This window comes from Saccopteryx leptura, chromosome X, assembly GCF_036850995.1.
Source record: "Saccopteryx leptura isolate mSacLep1 chromosome X, mSacLep1_pri_phased_curated, whole genome shotgun sequence".
NCBI classification, from domain to species: domain Eukaryota; kingdom Metazoa; phylum Chordata; class Mammalia; order Chiroptera; family Emballonuridae; genus Saccopteryx; species Saccopteryx leptura.
In genome coordinates, this window is record NC_089516.1 from 12,659,825 (window position 1) to 12,685,265 (window position 25,441).

At 45.1% G+C, this 25,441-nt stretch overlaps 1 protein-coding gene across 6 annotated transcripts in view; it reads right to left on the reverse strand.

Annotated features, from left to right (window-relative positions):
• SH3KBP1 (SH3 domain containing kinase binding protein 1) overlaps positions 1-25,441 on the reverse strand; it is a 442,009-nt gene that overhangs the window by 277,449 nt on the left and 139,119 nt on the right. For all 6 annotated transcript variants that reach the window (XM_066357664.1, XM_066357661.1, XM_066357663.1 and 3 more), the window contains exon 2: positions 8,008-8,165. Coding sequence is in view for 5 of the 6 variants with exons in the window: in XM_066357661.1 (XP_066213758.1) it covers positions 8,008-8,165 (158 nt within the window). In the remaining variant the exon portion in view is untranslated. The remainder of the gene's footprint in view (positions 1-8,007; positions 8,166-25,441) is intronic.

The window sequence follows — 25,441 nt, forward strand, 5'->3', positions numbered from 1 at the left end:
AAGATAACTGTAGGTTCATTTAGCATATTCGAACACAGCTGCCCGATAAATCCAACCGAGACCCTCTCAAGTGGCATTTTAATCAGGAACATCTTTGTATAACAACTTCTAATGCATGCTCTCCAGAACACAAAATGACCAAAGGGCAGGTCACAGGAGCTAAATCTGTCATCCTGTGGAAGAAGTTCCATTTGTGACAATCTGACAATCCATTTAACGTGTGTCATTTGTGCTCACAGCCTCTGGCGCACGGGACACAGCAGATGCGCAGTAGTGCTGCCTCATGAAGTAGAGCAGTTCCCGCGGCCCCAAGCGCATCACTGCTAGGGCTGTGAGCAAGACAAGGTTGGGCACATTTTACCATGCAACACACCTGGAAAAATCCCTGCTACCTTGTCAAGAAAGATGAGTATTTTGAAAACAATCTTCCATATAACTCACAAAATGGATGGCCCTTGGATTGAAAGTTTTGTTTTTCATTGACATTTTGATCAGAGATCCACTTCAGGGTCTCTGAATATAGACTAACAACTTGGATATCTCTATTTTATGCCAGTTGTTGAAGTCAACTTGTGATTCTTTCTTAAATCATACACAGCAAAGTAACTGTGAGCTTTATCTAGAGTGGTGCATGTATGCAAAGTCCTGATGTTTCACCTCACTGCTTAGAAAACAACCACCGTACTCACCACCACTTTACACACGTACAGAAAAGGCTCTGGAGAGGCCAAAGAGCGACCTCAAACACGTGGCAAACAAGAGCTGAGGCGAGGGGAAACCAAGCTGAAAATTTTTACACTCAGCATAAGATGTGCAAGCCCGTCTCGGCCTTTAGCGGTGGGGTCTGTGTAAAATGTCCTTTTACCCAAGACACACAGCAATAGGCAGGGAGCATAGCTCACTTCCTCCCAGACACTGTCAGATCAACTGAAAGATCAACAAGCACATTCTTTTAACCCCTACCGCAGCTTCCTGCTTTTCTACACAGCGATTTGTGAGTGACAAGACGTGGAGGGCCTGGGTCCTGCTGCACTTCCTTAAAGTCCCCTCCCAAAGCAGCCACGCACGGGCATGCGCGCGCACACATTAGCCTAAGCTACAGATTCAAGACTTTTTCTTTTGTAAATTCCTTTGACCAGCCGTTTAAAAATTTGTACATGTGAATACATGTCAGGAGAACCCAGAAAAAGCCTGCTTATCAATCTTTTGCAGACCAAAGGACAGTGTTGTCTGGAGGTGAGGATAAGATTCTGAAAGGCAGACACACCAGCAATTCAATCCAACACGGGGCAAATGAAGTCCTAAGAAAGAGCCCACATCTGCCTTTACCAGGTAACTGTTTCTCTGTTTTACATGGCAGTTTCAGGTTCTAGAAGGGCAACCATGTTTTTTAAAAGTAAATGACTAAGGATTTCATCCTAGTACCTGTTAGTATGGGACCTTATAGTATGTCCATTGGGGTCTGTTCAGAAAATACTATCTAAAACTTGGGAATCAGGCACAAAAGGATGCCATGTGACCTTTCAATGTCATTCCGATGCATTTTCTAATAAGCTCTCCCCAGGAGTCACGTGACTCTCTCTGGAAATGTAACTTGATTTAACTAACACTTTATTCAGACATTTTACAACCCTACAGAAGTCAGAGGATAACATGCAGGGAAACAATAAGGTATGTGAATCTCTTTTATCTTTCCTGGTAGAAAGGGCAACTACAGAAGTTAAGATTTTATTGTCCTCTAAGTCTAAGACATGATGAGCCCGTTTGGAATCTAACTTAACAATCTTCTGTGACCATTCCTTTTTCCACTGCCATCTTAATCAGTCTCTCCTATCCTCATCCAATCAGTCTGGTTATTCTGCTCATTCCCTCATTCAGTGAATTCAATCAGATTTGGACACATGCTTTCTCTCTCTCTCTCTCTCTCTCTCTCTCTCTCTCTATTTGTATGTATTTAATAACGTAACAATAAGTCTTCAATAGTTCCTGGGCCCAATAATCAAATGGTTCTGGGGAGACTGAGCTCTCTGCTGCAGGACCCCCCAATGGTCTCACTCCGAGGGCAGCCACATAAGGACAACCAGATTCAGGCTGATTAGCTCAGTCAGCTAGGGCACAAATGAGACTCCAGCACAGGTCTGACACCTCCCCCCATCCACAAAGGCTACAGCTCAAGACAAAGAAAAACACAGTGGAAGTGAGTGAGGCCAGCAATGCCACTCTTCCGTGTGCATATACAACAGGAACGGTGCCTACGTCCATTAGGAGACTTACCCAGAATGTTCAAAGCCTGTACTCATAAAATACCCAACCTGGAAACAACCCAAATGTCCACCAACAGGAGGATGAGTGAACAAATTATGCCATGTTCATAAAATGAGATCTACACAGCCAGAACAAAGTGCTGATATACACAACAACCTTTTGTAGTGTAAAAGAAGCCATATATAAAAGAGCACATTTTGTAGTATTCCATTTATATGAAATTCAAGTACAGGCAAAACTAATGTATGATGATGGATTACCAATGGGAAGGGGAATGACCAGGAAAAGACACAATGGAAGTTTCTGGAGGGATAGAAATAGCACTGATCTAGATGATAGTTATAGAGGTACACACAGTAAAAAAATAAATAAATAAAGCCATACAATTATGACTTTAGCATTTTACTTTCTGTAAATTTCACCTAAAAATTGGTAACTTTTTTTTAAGAGACGGGAAAAAGAAATAAAAGTATTCTAAAAGAAGTGGGTGGGGAGAGCGAGAGGGAGAAAAAAGGGAAGTGGGATTTTAAAAGATTCTTCTTCCACACATACAGTAAATAAGTTAAATAAGAACTAACTAAATTTAAAAAGAGGGAGAAGCCTGAAAGACCAAGAGGCCTCATTGGGGTACATTATGTACACCGACAAATCTCAGCCTGAGAGCAGTGAAGCCCAGGTGTCTTCCTAACCATGGGGAGGTCAGAACAGCTGGTATTGGCCCTGTTTGGTTGGCTCAGTGGTAGAGCGTCAGCCTGGCGTGTAGAAGTCCTGGGTTTCATTCCTGGCACAGTACACAGGAGAAGTAACTATCTGCTTCTTTACCCCTTTCCCTCCCCTTCTCTCTCTCTCTTTCTCTTCTCCTCCTGCAGCCATGGCTCAGTTTGTTCAAGCAAGTTGTCACCAGGTGCTAAGGATGGCTCCATGGCCTTACTTCAGGCACTAAAATGGCTCTGTTGCTGAGCAATGGATCAGTGGCCCCAGATGGGCAGAATATCACCCCCTAATAGGCTTGCCGGGTGGATCCTGGTTGGGCCACATGCAGGAATCTGTCTCTCTGCCTCCTTACCTCTCACTTAATTAAAAAAAATAAAATAAAATACAGAAAAAAAAGAATAGCTGGTGTGTTTTTCTTGAGATATTGAGACAATATAGAGTTGAGAGTGGACATGAATCTCAACACCTTGGGGTCCCATGTTCAACTGGGACACTGACTAAGGATCCAATAAATGAATCAAGAAAATGCTTATGCTTACAGTGAGCTCTCTGACAGCGGTAACACTGGCATAAAGGCACACAAATAAACAATGGATTCCACAAGGTTTCCCAACTCAATATGGGGACAAATTATTCTTAGCTAAATAAGGCATGTGTAAACCACTTTCAAAACTGCAAACTTATGCCAATCTGATTATTACTTAAAGATGTATTTTCAGCTTCTAGAATTCTCTACAGCAGTTTTCATTATTGTTAAATTCCACTGTAGCCACCTACTAAATTTTCAATAATAGTCCTAAAACATTCTCAGTGGGTGAAGATTTGAAGATAGAGTCAGCCATGTGAAAGAATAAAAGTTTCTTTTTCTGACAAATGTGACAGCCATAATGTGGTGCAGCCCCAGCCATTTCTGCCACACCCCCAGCCATTCCTGTCACACCCTTCTGGCCCAGGAGGAACCAGCATCTCCACAGAGCATGACTTCTGCTCACTGGAACTGCTCTAGCCGAGGTGAGATAACAAGTGATTAGGCGAGAGCCAGGGCCCTCGGGCCAGGGGAGAGGAGACAGGGCACAGTCAGTAAGTAGCCGGCCATGCACTATCTCCTTTAATCCTCAGAGTGGCCTGATGGGGTAGTCAGGCTCGGAAAAGGAAGCAGATGGCATACTCGAATTAAGTGTCCTGAGGCAGGATTAACAAGGAGACTGTTACAAAGTGGGTGAGGTACACAGAAACTCCAAGGAAGAAGCCAGAGCTAGAAACAAGGGCTTCCCAGGCCTGCAGGGTTAGGAAGAAAGGAACATGGAGGAAGGTCACTTGATGGAAGCAGGTGCTGTCTGCCAACGGCTACAGCCAGACCGAGAGAGCTCCAGGGCAGGGGTCCAGCAGGATGGTCCCCGACCCGGCTGGCCTCCTCCTTCCTGGCCATTTCCTGCCAGCCGTCCTTTGACCAAAGCCCATGGAAGCCACGGGCAGGAGCCCACTGAGGTGGGCCGAGGCTGAGCAGGTGAAGGGTGGTGAGAGGCCCCGGTTTACAGCACGGAGCCCCCCTGCTCCCTAGTATTCCATGAGTAAGCCTGCCCGGCTCTTCCCGTGGTCCCCTACCCGGGTGCCCACTGCCTTGACCAAATGCTTACAGCAGGTGCACCTGCCTTCAGTCTTGAGCCAATTCCAACTCCGAAGTTCTCTGGGTATGGATTTGTGGTTTGGAATGAGGGGACACTAAACCAACAGGATACGTTAAAGGCTTTCAGAATAGGGCTTACCTTCAAAAATGGAGCCAACATTGTAGTCCCTTCTCCTTCCCATGGTCCTCCTCTCTTTCCCACAGTCCTCCCCTCCTTCCCAGATCCTCCTCTCTCCCACAGTCCTCCCCTCCTTCCCATGGTCCTCCTTTCTCTTTCCTACAGTCCTCCCCTCCTTCCCAGATCCTCCTCTCTCTTTCCCACAGTCCTCCCCTCCTTCCCATGGTCCTCCTCTCTCTTTCCCACAGTCCTCTCCTCCTTCCCAGATCCTCCTCTATCTTTCCCACAGTCCTCCCCTCCTTCCCGGATCCTCCTCTCTCTTTCCCACAGTCCTCCCCTCCTTCCCAGATCCTCCTTTCTCTTTCCCACAGTCCTCCCCTCCTTCCCATGGTCCTCCTCTCTCTTTCCTACTGTCCTCCCCTCCTTCCCATGGTCCTCCTCTCTCTTTCCTACAGTCCTCCCCTCCTTCCCAGATCCTCCTTTCTCTTTCCCACAGTCCTCCCCTCCTTCCCAGATCCTCCTCTCTCTTTCCCACAGTCCTCCCCTCCTTCCCACAGTCCTCCCCTCCTTCCCAGACCCTCCTTTCTCTTTCCTACTGTCCCGTTCTGTCATTCCTCCCTCCTTTGTCTTTACCCCAAGCCTTTCTCCTTTAATCTAGAAAAACCCTCCTTCCATACCAGAATTTGGCTGACCGTCAAGGATAGTCCTTGTCCCAAAACTGGACTTTTTGTTTGAAAGGGCAAAAGAATTTACCCCCATTTACAATCACTAGAGTCAATCCATGGTGGCCCAGAGACAATGCTTTCCTACTCTTAAACTGGGAGAGAGCTGCTAGGTTCAACGATAGTTAAAAAAAAAACTGTTTATACTCCCACAACTATTTATAGAAAGCAAGGTTTATCAGCATGTTACCAATAAAACTCTCTCTAGCTTTCTGGAAGAAGAAAAAGAGAAGGAAGAGGTGGAGGAGGAGGACGAGGAGGAGAAGGAGGAAGAGGAGGAAGAGGAGGAGGACGAGAAGGAAAAGGACAGGGAAAGAAAGAAGGAGGAGAGAAAGAAGGAGGGGGAGGACAGGAAGAAGAGTGAGAAGGAGGAGGAAGAGGAAGAGAAGAAGGAGAAAAGGAAGAAGAAATGTTAGCAGGATCAGTCTAAGGCAAGATCCTGAAGTAAGATTAAACTGGGTTCTATTTGCTCTAGACAGGTAAAGGGCCCAGGGATTGGAAGCCTAGGACACATCACTGTTTTTCATTCAACAACCCCTTTCCATAAAACCATGTAGCCGTTGAGGCTCTTGGAGGAGAGCACCTGCTTCTCTGGATCCACATTCCCGCATCTTCTGCCCCCGCAGCCTCAAGTTTTAAGCACGGTCTGGTATCACTGAAACTACAGCAGGAGCCCCGGCAACATCTGCACACAGCCGTTCCCACTGAGAACAGTCGAGTCCGCAGTGCTGTGGGAATTTACGGTACAGAGACTGTTCACACCTTCTTGGTGTTTCCCACAGGGAACAGCCTCCAGGAGATCCCTTCTTACCCAATTTCAACTATGTATTATTTATAAATGTGTAGTATGTAATTTTTTTCTGACTTCTTAAAATTTAAGTAGAGTTGGTATACAATATCAGTTATATTAGTTTCAGGCGTACAACATAGTGATTTGAAATTTGTCTACCTTACAGTGTGCTCACCACACTGATTCCAGTAATCATCTGTCACTGTGCAGACTCATCACAGTATCACTGACTATATCCCCTTCACCTTCTTAACCCATCCCCTGCCCCTCCCCTCTGATAACCAACCTTTCATTCTCTGTTTCTAAGAGTTTCTTTTTGTTTTGTTTATTCACTGCTTTATTTTTTTAGTCCTAAACATGAATGAGCTACATTTTTGTAGTTAATTGTAGATGATTTTGGCAAAGGGCAAATTTTCAAAACCTTACTGGAAAGACAGATTGTATTCAATGCTGAATGATCATATGAAATAAAGGGAAATAATATTGCTCCTATCAAAAAAGCAACATGGGCCCTGGCTGGTTGGCTCTGTGGTAGAGCATCAACCAGTGTGTGGATGTCCTGGGTTTGATTCCCAGTCAGGGCACACAGGAGAAGCGACTGCTTCTCCATCCTTCCCCCCTCCCACTTCTCCTCTCTCTCTCTCTCTCTCTTTCCCTCCTGCAGCCATGACTTGACTGGTTTGAGCGCATCGTGCCCAGGCACTGAGGATGGCTCCATGGAGCCTCCATCTCAGGTGTTAAAAATAGCTCGGTTGGCCCTGGCCGGTTGGCTCAGCGGTAGAGCGTCGGACTGGCGTGCGGGGGACCCGGGTTCGATTCCCGGCCAGGGCACACAGGAGAAGCGCCCATTTGCTTCTCCACCCCACCCCCCTCCTTCCTCTCTGTCTCTCTCTTCCCCTCCCGCAGCAGAGGCTCCATTGGAGCAAGGATGGCCCGGGCACTGGGGATGGCTCCTTGACCTCTGCCCCAGGCGCTAGAGTGGCTCTGGTCATGGCAGAGCGACGCCCCAGAGGGGCAGAGCATCGCCCCCTGGTGGGCAGAGATTCGCCCCTGGTGGGCGTGCCAGGTGGATCCCGGTCGGGCGCATGTGGGAGTCTGTCTGACTGTCTCTCCCTGTTTCCAGCTTCAGAAAAATACCAAAAAAATAAATAAATAAATAAATAAATAAATAAATAAATAAATAAATAAAAATAAAAATAAATAGCTCGGTTGTGAGCATGGCTCCAGATGGGCAGAGCATCGGCCCCAGACAGGGATTGCTGAGTAGATCCCGGTTGGGGTGCATGCAGGACTCTGTCTCTTTATCTCCCCTCCTCTCACTTGGAAAAGAAGGGGGACAAAAACAACATGACTATGGAGGTGAAAAACAGTATTATTGGAATTATGCATTTAGTCTGATTGCTACTTTTAAGTGGTCAAAACTATTTTCACTCCCATTTTGAATTGGACAGAAAAGGCTAAAATCCCTTTATCAAAAGAAATAAACAAGTATATAGTTGAAACAATTTAACAAGCTTTCTGTTTTTCCAGCATTTCCTAAGTGATATGCAATTTTGAAAGAGAACACTCTGGTCTTCAGAAAGAGATTCCAAACAGGCATTTCTAGCTATCTAGGGCAAAGCTATACGCGCTCTTCTTGAGAGTACACAAGAGGTCAAGTTGTCAAGCTGTCCCCTAAGAGAGCCCAGGAAACTCTTCCTCAGGTGCCCCCACAGCTTTGGTCAGTACAGCCCACACAGGAGACAGGAAAAGGGTTTCGCTTTGTACTCACTCTTACAAAGTTGTCAGGGAACAAACCTCTCCTGCCGTTGATCTGTCCCTCCCACCAGCCTCCATCCTCCTTCCTAATGTTGGTGATGATCTCACCCACGCTGATCGTCAGCTCATCGTCGTGCTGGGCTTGGTAGTCAAACTCCACTATGGCCTCCACTGAAAGAAAAAAACAGGGACAAAAAAAGAGAAAGTACTTTAGATCCGGTATTGGAGAAGACTGAGGCTCAGCAGCCCTGGAAGGTCAGTAAAGTTATATTATAGGAACTTCTTTTCTAACAACACTCAAAATAACAGGACCGCACACAGTGAGCTGATTCTGGTTAACACAGGCCTGTAGCACAGAAGCCACAGTGTTGGTCCATGGTCAAGCACAAGGTGAGTGGCCTGCAAGTCTTAGGACCAGCAGGGCTTTCAGAGGGGCAAGCACACAATGACAGAGGGCCAACGGCATTGGCGCCCCCCAGAGGCAATCCAGCATCATTTCTTAAGTGCGGGGACAGCACATAACAGGTGCCAGTCTGGCTCTTGGGTGCCTCCTCCCTCGCCAAGGCTAAGATTGTGCAAACTGTGGGCGGTCAGAGCTCCCACTCCACAGAGATGATGCCCATGTCTCACTGATGGTGTGCATAAAGACAGTTAATACAGAGGCCCTGCTGGCCAAAACAATCTTTCAGACAGCTAACATTTGCAGGCACAATTGTCCTTTCAACAGATGGCTTCCCAGGCAGCACTACCACTTTAAATTGTTCTCCCAATCCATAGTGAGTTTTTATCATTGGTAATAGGTGAAGGCAACGGACGGTACAGATGGGTCTTCTCATTGACAAAGCACCAATGCAATTAGCAGAGCTAAGCAATCCAGAGACTGGTTAATTTACCCACAGATGGATTATACAATTTATCTAGACTTTGAGCCACGCTCCACACCTACCTCAATCTATCAGTCTCCTTTCCTTTTCTTTTTCATTTGCAGCTTAATATGATTGAATGAATAAACAAATGAAGGGCAAATGAATGAATACAAGGGAAGTAAAAATTTAGTGAAACCCCAAGTAGTGAAATTAGAAACTTAGAAATTACAGTAAAATAAGGGAAGAGGAAGAGTTAAATAAGCTCTATAGGAAGCAGTTATGCAAAAAATGAACTCTAAAGGGTTGTAGACCTAAATATAAGAGCTAAAACTATAAAACTTTCATAACAAATCATAGGAGAAAATTAGTGACCTTGGGTTTGGCAAATATTTTTTCTTTTTTTTTTTTTTTTTTGTATTTTTCTGAAGCTGGAAACGGGGAGAGACAGTCAGACAGACTCCCGCATGCGCCCGACCGGGATCCACCCGGCACGCCCACCAGGGGGCGACGCTCTGCCCACCAGGGGGCGATGCTCTGCCCCTCCGGGGCGTCGCTCTGCTGAGACCAGAGCCACTCTAGCGCCTGGGGCAGAGGCCAAGGAGCCATCCCCAGCACCCGGGCCATCTTTGCTCCAATGGAGCCTTGGCTGCGGGAGGGGAAGAGAGAGACAGAGAGGAAGGAGGGGGAGTGGAGAAGCAAATGGGCGCTTCTCCTGTGTGCCCTGGCCGGGAATCGAACCCGGGTCCCCTGCACACCAGGCTGACGCTCTACCGCTGAGCCAACCGGCCAGGGCCGGCAAATATTTTTTCAATAGGAGAATGAAAGCACAAAAAAACTTTTTTAAATGCAATAAACTGGGAGAGGTTTTTTCAGGAAAAAAAGGTTGGGAGGTAAGTGTGGCCCCTGCCAAATGGGCTTTGCATCTTCATTGGGAATAAATTCCCAAGTGCTTCCGGTCAGAAGTCTCTCTCCATCCAGACGGGTGTGCCCCTCCATCCATTCACAATGCCAGCTGATCCAGAGAATTCATAAGTAACTGAAAGTGGAATTCAGATCATTTTTTTCATTCCAACATTAGCTGGCCACCTCTGCTGTCATCAATCCACCCAGGACAAAGTCGACTTGTGACTCAGTCTCATCACTTATCAACAGAAAAGAGCAGAAGAGCACAAACAAGGCAACCTTTACCAGGTTAACCTGAGAAGTACAAAGTAAAAAACACTCCAATTTCCTTGTGCCACGCTCTTCTCCCCAGCAGTTAAGAGGAGCCATCAGAACAATGCGAACCAGGTCGGTTAAAAAACAGATTTTTTCAAATTACTTAGACATAGACCTACTGAATTTTGCCATCAGAACTGAGATTACAGTAAACGCTGTTTATGTACCCGACACTTTTCCTGCATTATCTCATTTAATCCTCACAATAGTGATGCCCATCCTCTCAAGTAAAGAACCGGAAGCTTAGTAAAGCTAATTTGCTGAGACAGTGCTCTCCAAAGTGGATGCATTCACTGCAGGAATGAGTTACTACAATAAAAAAAATAAAAAATAAAAAAACTATTCAAATACCTATTCATTTTAAGTTCAAAAATAAGAAAATACAACTTCTCTAATAGTCCATTTGCAGAACGACACTGGCTCCTCCAGCCAGCCCTAGGCCAGGCAGCCAGGCGCAGTCCCAGGGCTGGGGGTGGCCTGAGGGACAGAGGACAGACCTGGGGCTTTCAGCTCCGCAGGGGGCGCTGCAGTTCCAGGGCGGCCTCCTGGTACAGCTCCTGGTATTGCCCCTTTTAACTGAAATCACTCTCACTAAAGGGATGAGAGTCTTGAAAAGATCTGTGGAAAAAAGTCAAGATTATAGACAATACTCAACATGTGACCAAATAAACAAGAAAATGGCAGGGCTGCCCCTTCAGCTCCTGGTCGGAGCGCTTTGCCAGCCATGTTGGGAGGTGAGCACAGGAACAAGCCAATCAGATCCGACAGAGAGATGACCAGAACCCTAAATTATCAAGACAATTCGTAGTATGGGTTTTCTTCCACCCCTGATTCAAGTGCAAACTGCGTACATATAGTACAGAAGTATTGGGATTAGCAAGATATTTACATTTAGGTACGTGAACTATGAAGACAAATGTCATTTTTTCACCAATGTCAAAAGTTACACAATACTCAACCTTGTATTTTCCAAAAGTTCACTAAACCTAATAATAAATATTTGAAGCTTCTTTTGGGCTTTCTCTACTAGTACAGCAATACATATATGCACATAATCTATAAATAAATACATATGTGGAGACAGTCAAATATTTTGTTAATAACAGGTATTATTTGATATGATCCTATACATCGAAGACCCGAAGGACTCCACAAAAAGATTATTAGAAACAATAAACCAATACAGTAAGGTCGCAGGATACAAAATTAACATACAGAAGTCCATAGCCTTTCTCTATGCCAACAATGAAATATTAGAAAACGAACTCAAAAAAATAATCCCCTTCACGATTGCAACAAAAAAAATAAAATACCTAGGAATAAACATAACAAAGAATGTAAAGGACCTATATAATGAAAATTACAAAGCATTGTTAAGAGAAATCGAAAAAGATACAATGAGATGGAAAAATATTCCTTGTTCTTGGATAGGAAGAATAAATATAATCAAAATGGCCATATTACCCAAAGCAATATACAAATTTAATGCAATTCCCATCAAAATCCCTATGGGATTTTTTAAAGAAATGGAACAAAAAATCATCAGATTTATATGGAACTATAAAAAACCCCGAATAGCCAAAACAATCCTAAGGAAAAAGAATGAAGCTGGGGGCATTACAATACCTGACTTTAAACTATATTATAGGGCCACAATAATCAAAACAGCATGGTATTGGCAGAAAAATAGACACTCAGACCAATGGAACAGAATAGAAAGCCCAGAAATAAAACCACATATATATGGTCAAATAATCTTTGATAAAGGGGCCAACAACACACAATGGAGAAAAGAAAGCCTCTTCAACAAATGGTGTTGGGAAAACTGGAAAGCCACATGCAAAAGAATGAAACTCGACTACAGCCTGTCCCCGTGTACTAAAATTAATTCAAAATGGACCAAAGACCTAAATATAAGACCTGAAACAATAAAGTACATAGAAGAAGACATAGGTACTAAACTCATGGACCTGGGTTTTAAAGAACATTTTATGAACTTGACTCCAATGGCAAGAGAAGTGAAGGCAAAGATAAATGAATGGGACTACATCAGAATAAAAAGTTTTTGCTCAGCAAGAGAAACTGATATAAAAATAAACAGACAGCCAACTAAATGGGAAATGATATTTTCAAACAACAGCTCAGATAAGGGCCTAATTTCCAAAATTTACAAAGAACTCATAAAACTCAACAACAAACAAACAAACAATCCAATAAAAAAATGGGAAGAAGACATGAATAGACACTTCTCCCAGGAAGAGATACAAATGGCCAACAGATATATGAAAAAATGCTCAGCTTCATTAGTTATTAGGGAAATGCAAATCAAAACTACAATGAGATACCACCTCACCCCTGTTAGATTAGCTATGATCAACAAGACGGGTAATAGCAAATGTTGGAGAGGCTGTGGAGAAAAAGGAACCCTCATTCACTGTTGGTGGGACTGTAAAGTAGTACAACCATTATGGAGGAAAGTATGGTGGTTCCTCAAAAAACTGCAAATAGAACTACCTTATGACCCAGCAATCCCTCTACTGGGTATATACCCCAAAACCTCAGAAACATTGATACGTGAAGACACATGTAGCCCCATGTTCATTGCAGCACTGTTCACAGTGGCCAAGACATGGAAACAACCAAAAAGCCCTTCAATAGAAGACTGGATAAAGAAGATGTGGCACATATACACTATGGAATACTACTCAGCCATAAGAAACGATGACATCAGATCATTTACAGCAAAATGGTGGGATCTTGATAACATTATAAGGAGTGAAATAAGTAAATCAGAAAAAAACAAGAAATACATGATTCCATACATTGGTGGAACATAAAAATGAGACTAAGAGACATGGACAAATGTGTGGTGGTTACCAGGGGTGGGGGGAGGGAGGACAGGGGGAGAGTTAGGGGGAGGGGGAGGGGCACAGAGAACTAGATAGAGGGTGGCGAAGGACAATCTGACTTTGGGCGAGGGGTATGCAACATAATTTAATGACAAAATAACCTAGACATGTTTTCTTTGAATATATGTACCCTGATTTATTAATGTCATCCCATTACCATTAATAAAAATTTATTTAAAAAAAAAAAAAAATAACAGGTATTATTTTTTTAAATAACAAAAAGCTTGGAACACTGACCTAGACTCCCCGCAGCTGACCCCATTTTACAACTCGGAGATGAAAGCGCATCGCTTTTCTGATGGGGGAAAATAATCGTGGGCAGTGGAAAAGCAGCGCACGGGGCCTGACCGCCCGGGAGAGAGGAGGGAGGGCGGGACCGCCACTAAGGAAGAATCTAGTCAAGGGCCCACCTAACCCTGAACTTAACCCTGTATACATTGGAGGACTCAGAACCCCATCAACTTCCAGGACACAACCTTGCTTCTTCTTTCCTAAACAGCAAGTTTCATTTTCTCGGTTCTGTATGTGGGCTTCACAAAAGCAAAGCTGGAAGACGGCAACAAATCTGCTTCAAGTAGCTGGTCGCTAAGAAGTAAACAGATGCTGCCTTTCGTTGCAAACTGGAGAGGGTACATCTGGTCTTGCTACCCTCTGCCTCTGCTCGTGAGCCCAAGGACACACCTTCATTGATGCCTGCTATGACTGAGGCCGGGGATTGGGGACTGGGGACTCTGGGACACATAAAGCACAGCTGCCTATTTTTTGAGTCTTCCCAATGTCCGATTGAGGTGGGCTTTCCTGATTTACCCTTTCTTTAAACTCCCAGACACTGAAATAATCACAAGCACCTTGCCTGCCTGCTGGCCCCAGCTGGGCCCTGGCTGCCTCTTGTCACCCTCCTGGCTCCGCCCCAGGCCTCCCAGGCCTCCCTGGCCCCTGGCACTGAGGCAATTCCATGCTGTGGTGGCGGCGCTGTGCCAGCCTCCCACTGAGCCTCTAACTGCCTCCCTGTACGGATCATCCTCAATTCTGTCGTGGCCCCCTATGAGTATCCATGACAGGTAATAGGTGCTCAATAAAGCTTTAATAAACCGACTAGTCAACCTGCATTTTATAACAGCAGATAGTTCTCTGCCCAACAGAGATGCTACTAAAATGCCAAGTGTCAATCACATTTTTGCAAATTGAGTCAGATTCTTCAGTGCACTAAGGGAGCTTGCTATTTAAAGGATCCTGTGGTTAATTCTTTTGTAACATGAATAATCACTTCCTGCTTTACCTTTCCTGTCAAGATGAATTTTTACATATCAGGTTTCTCTAAGAGAAGGAAGCCTGTGTGTGGCTTTGGTAAGAGCTCATAAATCATGAGGTTATATCTCTCCTACTCCCTCTAAGGGCTCTTTCCTGTACCCCTTGCAAGCCTCTCAAAGGCCCAGGACTTTGCTGCCCACCACCGTTATCACTCAGCCCAATACTTGAAGTCTGGCCAGTCCAAGTTGAGGTGTGCTATAAAATATACAACAAGTTGAAAAGACATACTAGGGAAAAAATAATGTCAAATATCTCATTAATTTTATATTGACATGGTAATATTTTAGATATGCCGGGTGAAATAAATGTATTATTCAAGTTAATTTCACTTGTTTCTTTTTAGTTTACAAACGTGGCTAGTAGAATAGTGGAACACTTGAAATGACTTACGTGGCTTATACTATATCTCTATTGGACAGAGATGGTTCAGGATAACACCGGAGATCGAGACCTCGCATTGCACAAACACATTCAAAATCTTCGCGGGAGCCCATGGAAGTCTGTGTCCCCAAAGCCAGCCCCTTGCCTTTAGGAAGCTGCAGACAGCTGCGGCAAGGGTGAAACATTACCTAAGATTGTTTCAATGGCACCCTTTGGGCAACTACCTCTGGGCATGGGCACAAAATTAAAACATTAAGCAAAACAGAATATACCAGAGGTATAATTAGGGCAACAGTACACAAAATGCCATATTTAAGGCATCATAAATTACAAAACCTTAGAACATCTCTTTGTCAGAAAAATATCACCTTCCAGCTGCTTGCTGTGCCAAAGGCACAAGTTTGCTCCACAAGTTTGCTACACATACTGTCACTGCAAAAGCCAAAGCCACGCCCTGGCCGGTTGGCTCAGTGGTGGAGTGTCGGCCTGGTGTGCAGGAGTCCCAGGTTCGATTCCTGGCCAGGGCACACAGGAGAAGCACCCATCTGCTTCTCCACCCCTCCCCCTCTCCTTCTTCTCTGTTTCTCTCTTCCCCTCCCGCAGCCAAGGCTGCATTGGAGCAAAGTTTGCCCGGGCACTGAGGATGGCGCTAGAATGGCTCTGATTGCAGCAGAGTGACGCTCCAAGATGGGCAGAGCATCGCCCCCTGGTGGGCATGCCGGGTGGATCCCGGTCGGGCGCATGCGGGAGTCTGTCTGAATGTCTCCCCATTTCCAGCTTTGGAAAAATACAAAAAAAAAAAAAAATCTAAAGCCACAGTTCTGCATTGTGTGCCGCAAGACAGAGCCAGGGGAGATAAGAGATAGGCAGCGCTCTTCAACCTCCCCATCTCTGAGCTGGCTGGGATGTCTCCTCCCCCAAAAGATGAAATGGGTGCTTTTTAACTGTTGGTTGCTTAAACCAGCTGCCAAGCTCCTTCTCAGGCAAATTTCTCACGGTAGCAGCTGCCCCACTGGGTGACCTGCCCCTCCCTACCTCTGCACACCAAACTTCTTCTCTCTCCCAGGGCTCACCATGCCATGAGTCTGGGGTGGCTCAGCCCAGTCAGACTGCAAGCTCCACCTGGGACAAGCCCTGATCATTTTTGGAGATCCACTCCCTTTGCCTGGCACCATATCCGGATCCATAAATATATGAATAAACCAGAAAGCATGAAGGAGAATAAAAGTTGCCAATTAATTTTCTCCATCCATATGTACACACAGGCTGGGGCAAAAGCAGGTTTACAGATGTTTGTATGGAAAATAATACACTAATTAATAAATAAGTATATAAGAATAAACTCTGTTTCACATACTCACAACTGTAAACCTACTTTTGCCCCAGCATGTATATAGATCATTTCACAAGCCTGGCAGTACCGTTTAAAGCTTTAAAATTCCTGAAGTATAAATGTCGCAAATTGCTTTTATACTTCTTTCATTTTGTGAATTTTTAAAGAATATGTGTCTAATGTTAATGCTTTGTTCCCGTCCTCTGAAGAGAGCACAGAATATCAAGAGGAACGTTTTCTTCAAAAAAAATTTTGCCAAAAAAGATTTTGCCAAAAAAGATCATGAACGCTGATAGTTAAGAGATAGAAAAAACATTACCTAACATCTTGTCAAATGCCTTTTTGAATCTTACGGATGAAGAACTGAGGCCTGGAAAGTTCCGTGACTGAGGCTGAGAGACAGTGAGAGGTAAGTGACGGCTGCGTCATGACTAGGAGTGAGCGCTCACAACACCAGTCCAGGTGCGAAGGGAAAATCTCACAGGAAAAGGAGGAAAAACTGAGACTAGTGAGATACAGACTTCCATGCCATTGAGGGATTTTGTTTTGTCTTGTTTTGTTTTTTCACATATAGGATAGTTTCCAGAATACCCAGAAGAAAAACTACAGCAGCCAGGAACATATACTGACCTATGTTCAAATCTAAACACAGAGAAGACAGACTAGCGGTTGCCTAGCAGTAGGGCGGGAACGGGAACTGATGGTAAATGAATACGAGATCTTTAGGAGGTGATGGAAATGTTCTAAAATTAAATTCTGGTAAGAGTTTCAAAATGCTCTAAATTGACTAAAATCATTGAATTGTACACTAAAAGTGGGTAGAATTTTATACCTTAATATAGCTTTTTAAAATAAAAAGTCTATGTGATGTCTATTTTGGAATTTCAACCAACAGTCACTCGTTGAGGTGGCCAAACTGTGTTTGTGTCTGTGTTCCCTACTCAGGGAGGGGAAGCCATTCGAGAGAATTTCCCCTCCGCCATGAGATCCAGTCCTCTGGGGCTATCAGCACGCCCTGCCCCCTGCCAGCATAGAACTCAACTATGGCTCACAGCAGCGGACATGACCAAGACTGGAGATGTCTGCAGCAGATGTCCCTTAGGGTCCCAGAGAGCAGGGGATCCCGAGGGCTGCCTGGTTGCCATCTTTCCCCAACCTGACGCTCTACCGTTTCCTTCCACCCTCTACCCCAGCCCACATCCTTCCAGTAAGTCCTCTTCCTTTCTTTAAAGGAGGGTTGGTTTCTGTTGTGTGCAAACCAGAGAACCCTAATGGATACCACTCATGCATCAACTTTTTAAAAAACAGACTCTTCTCTACACAAATCTGCACAACACCCAGTTCTCACCATCCCCTGCTTTCCCAGCAATGTTAGGACTGAGAGTTTGTGGACCTGAACATCCCAGGTCAGGTCACAGGTACTCTGAGTACCTCCAGGTCCAACAAAGCAGACTGTCACATCATATTTGCTTTGGTATGTTCATGAACACACCAAGCGGCACCAGACCAACGAGGAGGTCATTCTTGAGGCCTGAATCTGTTAGAAACTGAACATCAGCTTCCCCAAGGGACATAAACCCCAAGGAACAGAGAGCCGCTGAGCCGGAACTCTCTCCCTGGGCAGGAGGCAGAGATTACTTCCTGTGGGCCTACCCATGTCTGCAGCAGGCCCGTAGCAGCTCCCAGAACTGGGCACCAGCAGGGAAAGGGGGGAAATGATAAACCAAGAAAGAAGAGACAGAACAAACTCAGCTGTGAGAGAGGAAAGAAGGCCACCCTGACTGTTTCAGACGGACTGTCACGCTGCTTCCAGAACAGCCCAAGTACCTGGGCCTCCCAGCCCGTCTCTCCCTCTTGTCGCCTCTAAGCATCTTCATGGAGGACACAAAGTATGGGAGAAGGAACACGGGCTTTGAAGTCTGGCGGGCCTGGAGTAAATTCCAGCTTATGCATTTACTAGCTGTGTGGCATGGGGCCAGATACCTTGTTTGAGTTTATTTTCATTGTACTTAAAATTGGGAGATGACCTACCCAGCGGGTTATTGCCAGGACGAGGGATGATGCCTGCAAACTCCTGTACACAGGAGCTGCCTCACACATGACAGCCACTGGTCCTACAGGCACTTATGCTGCGCTGTGAGGTCTCCCTGAGCCTGTCTTCCCTGTCTGCCCCAGGAGTGCACGCCCTTAAAGGGCAGATCTGAGCATCCCCTCCCTTTCCCTCTCGTCTGGTGTCTGGTATAAACTAGGCGCTCAGTAAATGTCGGTATTGAGTGCACCTCCTGAGAAAGTATCCCTAAAACGTAGCTTGTCACTCAGCACAATGAAATGCAGTTACAAATGTGAACCTAGTTGTTTGACTTGAAGGCTAGGGAAAAGTCAAAGATCAGCATGGCCAGTTAGTCACCAAACAAGTATGGTCCACTGGTCCAAGCCTCTCTAGTGCTACTGTGATCAGCCTTGACTCCGTTCCCACCTCTGCCACAACCACTGCCCCTGACAGCAGAGGGGCACTCAGTTAAAAATGAGGACATGGCTGACCAGGCGGTGGCGCAGTACATAGAGCGTCACACTGGGATGTGGAGGACTAAGGTTTGAATCCCCGAGTTCACTGGCTTGAGCATTTGAGCAAGGCTCACCAGCTTGAGCCCAAGATCACTGGCTTGAGCAAGGGGTCACTCAGTCTGCTATAGTCCCACCCCCAGTCAAGCCACATATGAGAAAGCAATCAATGAACAACTAAGGTGCTGCAACGAAGAACTGATGCTTCTCATCTCTCTCTTCCTGTCTATCTGTCCCTATCTGTCCCTCTCTCTATCTCTGTCACAAAGAAAAAAAATGAGGACGTGATGCAAGGCCATGGCTCAGTTGCCTGCTCAGCCAATGGGGAAGTGCTTCACAAAGCCTGGGGTTGAGTCCCTCAAAGGCTGCATTTGGAAGCATTTGCCTCACAGGGGCCTCACCCAAGGAGCCAGGAACAATGAGTTATTAAACACTTCCCGACTAAAATTAACCCTTGTAAAACTAATGCACAGCTCTTTTAAGAATGGGCATTAGCTAGACTAAGTAAAAATAACTGAGCCAGAAGAAGACTTTTTAAATAAAAAAGAAAGCACAGAGAAAGTTTGCAGATGATTTTGTAAGGGGAAAAAAAAACTAGCAAAGGAAAAAAACAATCGATTATAGCTGACTAAACCAACAGAGAATAGTCTCACACAATAAACATGGAGGGAAAATAAACTGCATCTTAGAAAACCAATTTAATAAAAAATCAGTTAAGTCAAAATAGTTTAGCTACTTAAAGAAAACACAACCTTTTTTTCAAGCAGAAGAGAGAAAGGACATGAATGGTGCTTTACATAAATATTTGATGGTTTTAAGGAATAAAATGGCTTCAGGATAAGTAGAGATGGTGTTCTTTTTTTCCTTGGTTTATCGTGACAGCTTGGTTCTCATACTCAAAGACAACTCAAAATGGTGCCTAATGAGAAAGGGATCACTACTTGTCTCAGTGAGAAGACCCAAAACGGTGGGGGCCAACCAAACTTTAAAAGGAAGAAGAAACAGCCAAATGTCTGCTCATACTATGTATTAGTTTAATTAGAGACTATGTAAAATAAAATAATTAGAAGACATTGCCCCCCACACACACCCCCTCTCATTTCATGGGCTAGTTTTATTCAACGGGCTTTGCGTGGATGGTTAGAACACATTTGATTATGGATAAGGAATCTCGAAGGTTTGCTTTTCTACAAAATTATTCACGAAGCCCTGAAGTACAACATACTTTTCAAGGACTGTAATGGAACAAGGCTCTGGCTTTTCTCAAGGACAGCATGGGGTGGGGATGCGGAACTGGTTCTGTCATTGGACATGTATGAAAGAAGCAAGCTGTTGACTTCCGTGTAGCTGAGCTGAATCAGCTGTAAGAGGAAAAGAATGTTTAGAAGAGTAGAGAACCCGGTCAAAAGGAGGGAAGTGAAGAACAATTCCCTAGAAACCCATGGTCTGTCTGCCCTGTGAGGGTTGCGGGTGCGGGCTGAGTCACGGCATGGTCTGCTGTTAACAAGAAATTCAGTCTGGTAAGACAGAAAGTAGACAGAGAGGGGATGGGCAGCCACAGTGAGCCCTCACTGCCTTCCCTGGAAGATTCAGGGTCCCTACCCAGGCTTTGTTATACCCTTAGGTATAACAATCTTGCCCAACTGTGAGCTTCCTGTCAAAGCAAATAAGCCATCAAAGACTTATAAAGTCCTGTCAAAAGAAATCAGAAATGAACGTGAAGACTCCCACTGGCCACAAAGGAGACAATACAAATATCAGTAAGAATAACTGCAATAGATTGAAACACATCAAATAGATTTGACATCTCGAATCAATATGTTATATGGTCTGTTCCGTAGTGATATTAAAAAATAAAAACCAATGTTCACCTTTGGAGGATGCTAGGGAACCTACTCACTGTTCTAAAAATTGGTAAGTTAAGGGAAAGAATCAAACATTTGTCCAGCCTTTTCCATATGGATTCAGGATAACCAAGAGTCAATGAGGACAAATCTCTTTTTATGGGAGTATTCTGGTTAATAATTGAAGACAGAGTGAGAGAGTTAGACAATCAACATTTTGCAACCTCTAATGTAATCAAGGGCCTGAGCAGTGGTCACTAACGGCAGCTAACATTACAAAAAGAGAGACAACCAGGCTTCAAGAGCCACATGTCGGAAGTACGTGCCACCTGTGCAAAGCATTCTTGGCAAAGAACTCAAGCTGAGTGGGTCCAAGCCTCCGGATTGACTGCAAGTTTGCAAGGAGTACATGGGGCTCAAGAATATGTTAGACGGCACCCTACAACGCAGTCAACAAAACACACTGAAGGCAACTCTACCAGCAAATGACTTAGCTTCTTCAACTAGAAGAAATATTATAAAGGAAAAAGAGATGTGGGGCCCCAGGTTAAAAGAGACTTAGAGACAACCAACCAATTACAAAGTATGGACCTTCGAAGTCCAGATTGGAAGGAATGCCTCTTAAGATATTTTAACTATGTGTAATAATTGGATGTTTGAACTGGATGTCTGAAGATAAGGCAATATTTAGTTGTTGCAGATGTAAAAATGATACTGTATTTATGGTTGCAAAAAGAGTTCTTATCTTTAAGAAATACATGCTGAAACACTTCCGGATTGTTAAAACGCCCTCAGTGTGCAAGTAGAAGAATGATGGGCTACACCGAACCTGAAAGATGAAGAGAGAAATCGTAATGCTGGCGTAACTCGAGCTGGCGCAATCAGCAGTTTCACAAGTTATTCAGCTAAACATGTTCTGCACAGCAAGGCATCCAGAAAGGAAGATGAAGCTTTTATTTATTTATTTATTTATTTATTTATTTATTTATTTATTTTTAGATTTTATTTATTCATTTAGAGAGGAGAGAGAGAGGAGGAGGAAGCATAACTCCCATATGTGCCTTGACCAGGGAAACCAGGGTTTTGAACCGGCAACCACAGATTCCAGGCCGACACTTTATGCACTGCGCCACCTCAGGTCAGGCGAAGATGGAGTTTTTAAAGGCAGCAAGATATTAACGGTGCACGCGTGCGTGTAGGTGTCTGTGTCCATGTTTCAATAGCTGAATTTGTTGAAGAAGGCACTATCTACAAATATTTTAAAATAAAGAACTGATCCAAAAGTAGTTTTCCTTTTTGTGCTACAGTTTATTCTCTGTGACCTCAAGTAATAGACCTCAAGAAATCAAATTTGTGAGTACCTCCCTACATGACCTGCATTATAAGAGAAAGCCTGAGGCAAGGGGGACTCACACTATGTTTACTTTGGAGCTCGTACAATGCTTAATCCTGACTCCTTTGTTAAAATATACTTTAGCTACTTTAAAAACAACAAGTTTTAATAAGCAACAAGTACAATTCACAGTGTGTTCTTCCCCTCATGTCTATGAGCGTGACTCAGGGAACAGAGCTGCAGGACCACCTCTGTGAATATTCTGAATTCAGATTTGATTTTTGGTTGGTGCAGGTGTCTGCATGCATACACAGTGAGGCTATACCTTTATTTTTTATCATTCGTGTATCATGTCTTTCCTTTTTTTTTTCCAGCTTCAGTGAGATACATTTGACATATGACCCTATGTAAACTTAAGGTATACAGTGCAATGATTTGATATGCTTATAAATTGCAATATGATCACCACGCCAGGGTTAGTTAACACATCCTTCACCTCACATGATTGCCCTTCTGTTGACATGGTGGTAATGGTGAGAACATGTAAGATCTACTCCCTCAGCGACTCTCCAGCCTACAATCCAGTATTCCTAAGTAGAGCCACCCCGATCCCCCAGAACTCATTCATCTTATGACTGGAAATTTGCACTCTGACCAACGACTCCCCATTTCCCACACGGCTCAGCCCCTGACGGCCACCGGTCTACTGTTTCTACAAGTTCAGCTTTTCAGATTCCCCGTCTGAGTGAGGTCATACAGTATCTGCCTTTCTCTGGCTGACTTGTTTCACCTAGCATAATGCCCTCAATGTTCAAAAATGGCAGGATTTCCTTCTTTTTATAGCCAGTAATATTCCACTGCACTCACATACCACGTTTTCTTTATCCATTCATCCACAAAGGGACACGGAAGCGATTTCCATGTGTTGGCCATTGTGAAGAATGCGGCAATGAACAGAGCGATGCAGATAATCTTTTCGAGATAATGATTTCATTTTCTTCAGCTGTAGATCCAGAAGAGAAACTGCTGGGTCATATACTAATTCTATTTTTAACTTTTGAGGGACCTCCATACTGTTTTCCACAGTGGTTATACTCATTTAGATTCTGATTTGGGGATTCCTGAGAAGAGTTTTGTACATGGAAGGCTGTGGTTTTGGCTGTTTAGGTGTAAATTATCACGATTACGGTTTTGAAGAGAGTAGTGATCATTAAGAAACGTGCTGAAACATGGAAGAGAGCCTGCCTGGTCCTCAGTGCCCCACTCTGAGCCGGCCCTCCTTCGGCAGGGACCAGCCTAGACAGCATCCACCCACCTCCCTGGCCCTCCCTCCGCCCTCACTGCTCAGCAGCAGACCCTGACCTCACCCGACCTACCGAATCAGAAGCTACATCGTAACAGGATCCCCAGGGGACTGACACACACAGTGTCACCTGAGAAGTGCTGATCTATGCCGTGTGGGTTCCTCACCCAGGTGTCAGAATCACCTGTGCAGCCTCCTTCTGCCTCTCTCCCCCAGCCTGGTATGCATCAGAATGGGTGGGGTCGATAGCTAGGTCAAAGATGGTCCACTACATGACTCTCTGCACCTCCAGCACTCTCCTGCATAGAACGACAGGGTGGCAAGGGGCTTGCGGACCCCAGGCCTAACGGTTTCTGAGGCACCTTTCAAGACTACAAGCCACAGTGCACAAAAAGGCAGCAATGAGCAGTCCACGTTAACACTGCACAGGTATCCTGACCAGGCAGTGGTGCAGTAAATAGAGCATCGGACTGGGACACGGAGGACCCAGGTTCAAAACCCCGAGGTCGCCAGCTTGAGCGCGGGCTCATCTGGATTGAGCAAGGCTCACCAGCTTGGACCCAAGGTTGCTGGCTTGAGCAAGGGGTCACTCGGTCTGCTGTAGCTCCCGCCCCCCATCAAGGCCCCCCGTCAAGGCACATATGAGAAAGCAATCACTGAACAACTAAGGTGCTGCAAGGAAGAACTGATGATTGATGCTTCTCATCTCTCTCCCTTCCTGTCTGTCTATCCCTGTCTGTCCCTCTCACTGTCTCTCTCTGTCCCTGTCTCTCTCTCTCTCTCTCTCTCTCTCTCTCTCTCTCTCACACACACACACACACACACAGACACAGACACACACACAAAAGAAAACACTGCACAGGTGTGGCCCTTCCTCAGCATTCACTGTGGGTGGGGGCACTCACTTCATCCTCACTTCAAATGAAAGAAAGAAATCCAGACACTCCACCAGTCTACCTCTGTGAGAGGAGATGGAATTCTAAGTCCTTGTCACAGCTATAACCACGCCGATGGCTGCCTGCATCCCTTGCTAGAGGAAAAGCTACCGGTGGGCAGGAAGCCCGTCTGCTGTTTGCCCCTGGAGACCCAGCGCTGGCCTAATGCCTGGCACGGAGTAGGAACATAGCAAACATTTGCTGAATGGAAACAGACTCTTAATTTCTAGGCGCCAGGTGCCTTTATCCTCATCACATCATTAAAATGTAACAACCACCCTGTGGCAGATTATACTTTCCAAGATGACTGCAACAGTCTCTCCCATCTGTCATGCTCTTCCAGGCTGTGACCCCAGTCATCAACAGGGTTAGTTTAATCTTCCTCCCTGGGCCTCTGAATTTGGGCAGGCTTGTGGACACTGTGACCGGGAGACTGCAGGGAAGGGACACTGTATGACATCTGAGACAGGGTGACAGGAAGCTAATATGCAGTTTCCATGCCACTTGCTGAGAATACTCAGAAGGCCACCACGCTGTGAGAAGGCCAGTCAGAGTCAGGGCCCACACTCAGGCACTCCGGTGGGCCGCCCTGTTCCTGAGTCATCCCAGCCCGTGCCATGTGCATGCCAGTCTTTAGATGCGTCCAGCTCCCCCCGCCTTCAAGTCTTTCCAGCCGAGGCCCTGGCATTGCGGAGCTCAGATAAGCCATCTCTAGCATGTCCGATCCAAATTCACAAAATCCAGGAGCATAATAAGATGGCCGTTTGAAGGTGCGAAGTTTGCAGTATTTGTCACACAGCAGTAGTGACTGGCACACACTCTGTGAGGTGCCTATTGCTGTTCCTAATTTGGGAAGAATCTGGTTCTGAGAGAGACCAGAGAACTAGTCTAAGGGGGGAGCTGATAGCCCAGCCATCAGCCAGTCTGGATTCAAAGCCTCTCTTATGGCCCCTGTTCCTATTCTTTCAATCAGTGAAAGCTTTCTAAGATGTAAGCTCCAGACACTGGCTGCACAGAGAAAAATGTGAAGATAACCAAAGTGCACACATGAATCCAGGTGGTACACTCACATGTGAAACCAGGCCAAATTAGGACGATCTCTCTTTGGGGGATGGGTATGCAACAGAACTAAATGACAAAATAACCTGGAAATGTTTTCTTTGAATATATGTACCCTGATTTATTGATGTCATCCCATTTAAATAAAAATTTATTTATTAAAAAAAAAGAGGATTAAAGAGATTAAGTGTTCCAACAGCAATATACAGGTATAAAGGAGAGGGTGCACAAGGGAGCCGACCCCTTCCCCAACCCAGGCATCAGGGCCGTGTGACTGCGAGGCTCAGGGGTGAGGAGAGCCTCTGAGGAGCCTGAGAAAGAGTCTAAAAGAATCTCAGTGCAGAACGCACTATGGCAATCTCCTCTGCATAGTGCGCATGCATGTCCGTGCGT